The following is a 4,172-nucleotide window of genomic DNA, read 5'->3' on the forward strand; positions in this document are numbered from 1 at the left end:
TTCCTTAACCTGTACACAGTTGTTACCTGCGGTTGGCTGGCGCCACCGACCAATGGCGAAAAAGACGGTACCACGTACTTGCAGGGAGCCACGGTACGACTGGTGTGCAACGAGGGCTTCGCCAGGCAAGGCGAGGCTGAACGCACCTGCCAAGCAGACGGCACTTGGTCGGGAGCCGGCACCGTCTGCGTCCAATGCACTTCAAGTACTTCATCTTTGTGCCACTACTTAACTGCTACTACCATTACTACTACCAATAGTACCATCACCATTGATACTACTGTCATTTACTACCACCACTACCACAACTATGCATATTACTACTAGTTAATCGATCGGGTCCGATCACGTCATTTTCAAAGTATCGGAATCGGCAAAAAAATATCGGACATGCCTTTTTTTAATATATATATATTTTTTAATTAAATCATTTTCTAATTGTATTTAACGTTACAGACAAAATGTCTACATTCATCCAGAGTCCTTAGTTTTGGCTTAAAGTAGGGCTATCAAATTTATCGCGTAAACGGCGGTAATTAATTTTTAAACAATTAATCACGTTAAAATATTTAATGCAATTAACGCATGCGCTGCACGACCCACTCACGCATTGTCACGATCAATCATCCAGAGTCTTTAGTTTTGGCTTAAAGTAGGGCTATCAAATTTATCGCGTAAACGGCGGTAATTAATTTTTTTAGAATTAATCACGTTAAAATATTTAATGCAATTAACACATGCGCTGCACGACCCACTCACGCATTGTCACGATCAGTCTATAATGGTGCCGTTTTACCTACATATAGAGCTAACAGGCAGCGTAAAATGAGTAGAGAGAATTTTGGCAGTCTTTGGAGCCTCTTCTTAATTGGCTAAAGCCTTATAATCCCTCTCTCAACAATTAGAAATATCGTGGGAAGCAATGTGGGGAAGAACGGTAGTGGTTGAGCTTTTCCCTAACACCCTTTATTACTTCTCAAAGCAGAGAAGATATATCAATTGGTGCCACTACGCACAGTCATGGTTGCACTTCCCATCATGCATTTGGGCAGAACAGTTAAATGGCTACAGTATCATTTACTGAAAGCTCAACAAATACACTAGTTGGCAATATTTAGTCACAATATACAAAGTCACATTTATCCTTTAAGAATTACAAGTCTTTCTATCCGTGGATCCCTCTCACAGAAAGAATGTTAATAATGTAAATGCCCTCTTGAGGATTTATTGTCATAATAAACAAATACAGTACTTATGTACTGTATGTTGAATGTATATATTCGTCCGAGTTTTATTCATTTTTCCCTTAATGCATTGCCAAAATGTATAGGATCGGGAAAAATTATCGGGAATTATTGGAATTGAATCGGGAACAAAAAAAAAAAGCAATCTGATCGGGAAATATCAGGATCGGCAGATAATCAAACTAAAACGATCGGGATCGGATCGGGAGCCAAAAAACATGATCGGAACAACCCTACTACTAGTACAAGTACCATTACTTATATAATTATACTTAAATAATGATTTAGAACTTATTTGTTTCCACCCCCACTGCTGAAAACAATCCTAGTGGACACACCAAACACGCACACAGAGTCTAAAACTAAACAATTTTCAATATTTGAGAACCCTGCTCCAGGCTAACAGTTGTCTGCGCTAACATTAGCATAGCCGCTTGGTTGGATGAATGTCGTTTTTTTTTTTTTTTTTTTTCAAAATCTGTCAGAACACTTATTACTAGTCATGACATTTTCTTTCGTCATGTACCAAGAATCGGAGCCTTCTTTGACCAAAACCTCCTGTACAACAAACTGATAGCAAGGTGCTAGCATAGCAGCTTTGTCATAGCAAACTATCAATAACCTTTTTGTTTTTTAATCTGTCAACCTACCCTTGCTCTTAAATTGTTCGACTGTAAATTGCATTATGAGTCTTCTAACAAGTAGCATGTACCTGGAAATAAGTGTCTCAGGAACGCTATTGCTAAAGAACAACAGACACCGAGCACACTGCTAAACAGGTAGTCCCCAGGTTACGATGTACTCGACTTATGCGATTTCAACTTTACGACACTGGAGTCTCATTACTACTCTTACTTTTTACTATATTAACAAGACCTGTTCCGTCCTCAAGTTGTTGACACAGCAAACAAAGAAATCCTGCTTTTTGAAGCTTTTTACTACGTTCACTTTTGACAATTTGTAAAGCTGTAACACACATATGTACACATCTGTTCAAAACGACATGCATTTTAACGATTTAAAACTCAACACAAAACGATTGGTGATCAAACGTCCATCTAGTCTGATCTATATGTATATTTAGTAGATTAAATTAGACATCTGTGAGACATCTGAGTGCTCCTGTATGAAAGCATTATTGCACAACAGTCCAGCCAGTCCCAATGTTGCCACCAGAGGGCAGTGTATCCTCCACTATTAAACAATACTTTTGGACTTTTTGGATAGCTATTTTGCATTTTTAAACGGTGAATTTCGACTTGCGCGGAAATTCGGGTTATGTCGCCAGCGTAGGAACAGATCTCGTTCGTAACCTGTACGAGGAAACTCAAGAGTATTATTAGGTAGCGACTTTGAACGCATCCATGACTCTCCGTAATGCTATGCATGAATGACACATAATGCTAGTTAGTCTGTAAAAATCCGTACATTAGTCGCTTCCTTATTAAAGTTGCAGAGTATCTAGGAAGTGCCATTTATCCTGCTTTCATTTCTTTTGCATCCAAAACATATTTTGTTTTTTTCATCAGGTAATAACGCAGTCGTGATCACTTTGTCTGTGGTCGCAGTTCTACTATTGATTGGGCAAATAGCAACTGGGCTTGTGTTCTGGGCCAAACATCGCAGAAGGTCAAGTAGTGAATATGTCTTCTCTTTTCCAGTTGGAGTAAATATTTTAATGATGTATTTGCTGTTTCATCACCATTGCAGGTCAAGAAATTCCGAAGATTTCCATTCATCTTTTGGCAGAATTGAGTTGACAGAAGACTAACAAGCATACTGAAGGGAATAGTTACCTTTCTCGCACACACCATAAAACTGTTTGCATTACTTTAACACACTTAATATAATCAATCGGGGAATTGTATCGTTTCTCATCTGTACCGTAGGAGTGTTTGTACTACTCTAACACACCTAATATAAAATAAATAGCACTTACACCATAGTTTAATGAAAAGAAAAATAGATACACAATGCCATCTTATCACAGAAGCCCAACGTGTGTGTCACAAGCAAGATTGACGCACTAACTTCAGGACAAGGAGCAGGGCGCTCTGTCCTAAAACAAGTAGCGTCTCGCCCAGCCAGGACAACAAGTTGATAGCGGGCGCTTGGGACGTCAAGACCCGCGTCGGTCGCTGAGACAACCACGTCCTAGCCACGAAGGATGATGCACGAACCTAACCGACCACATCGGGATAATCCCAAGACAACACCCAGCCACACCTTTGGCCCGGCCCACTCCACCGCAGCTTTCAAAAAGACTGGACACTGAGTTAACAAACAGTCGCTGCTCGGAAAGATTTCTATGTAGCCTTGTTTTGGATCCAGCAGGGTCCCTCCTTCGTCTGTTTTTGCCTTGTTTTTTGACCATTGTCGAGGAATAAATTGTCAACCTGTTTTCGGTGAGCCTTCTTCAAACTTTTGGAACATGAAGTCGTACAAAGGGTTAACACAGGAGTGGAACACGCGGAATTTTGGTTGACTTACGGAGTGGTATCAGCAGAGTACCGTTTCTGTGCGGCTTGGCCGGGAGGCTGAATTCCTTCAATACAAATTGAAAATTGTAAATTAAAAGGACTACTGATGAAACTTAAATGTTCCGTTCTGTTGATGATTCACAATGAATTCCAATTGCATGTACAAATGTAACTGCAAATGTACACGTATGTGCATCTATAACTCAGTGGCTGCCATTGGCAGCAATACACATACACCCATTTTGACTGGGAGGGGCTGCCAGTCAATGGATTGGACCATCATTGGCACTGACACGAGCATCTACTGCTAATCTTCCCAATTTTCGACAGATTAAGCTTTCAAAATCTTTGATTTATCACGAAATTATCAGACATATTTGTCCATCATTAAATCATTCCTTAAATTTGGTCATGTTTCAGTCTCAGACACTGTTTGAATTCAGAGATT

At 39.9% G+C, this 4,172-nt stretch overlaps 1 protein-coding gene across 1 annotated transcript in view; it reads left to right on the top strand.

Moving 5' to 3' along the window:
* The window catches only part of susd2 (sushi domain containing 2), a 35,165-nt gene extending 31,409 nt beyond the window's left edge, over positions 1-3,756 (top strand). The window contains exons 13-15 of the mRNA XM_057818451.1: positions 20-205; positions 2,774-2,873; positions 2,955-3,756. Coding sequence (XP_057674434.1) covers positions 20-205; positions 2,774-2,873; positions 2,955-3,015 — 347 coding nt within the window. The 3' untranslated portion in view covers positions 3,016-3,756. The remainder of the gene's footprint in view (positions 1-19; positions 206-2,773; positions 2,874-2,954) is intronic.
* Positions 3,757-4,172: the final 416 nt, after the last annotated feature.

Source organism: Corythoichthys intestinalis, chromosome 17 (assembly GCF_030265065.1).
Source record: "Corythoichthys intestinalis isolate RoL2023-P3 chromosome 17, ASM3026506v1, whole genome shotgun sequence".
Taxonomy (NCBI): Eukaryota; Metazoa; Chordata; class Actinopteri; order Syngnathiformes; family Syngnathidae; genus Corythoichthys; species Corythoichthys intestinalis.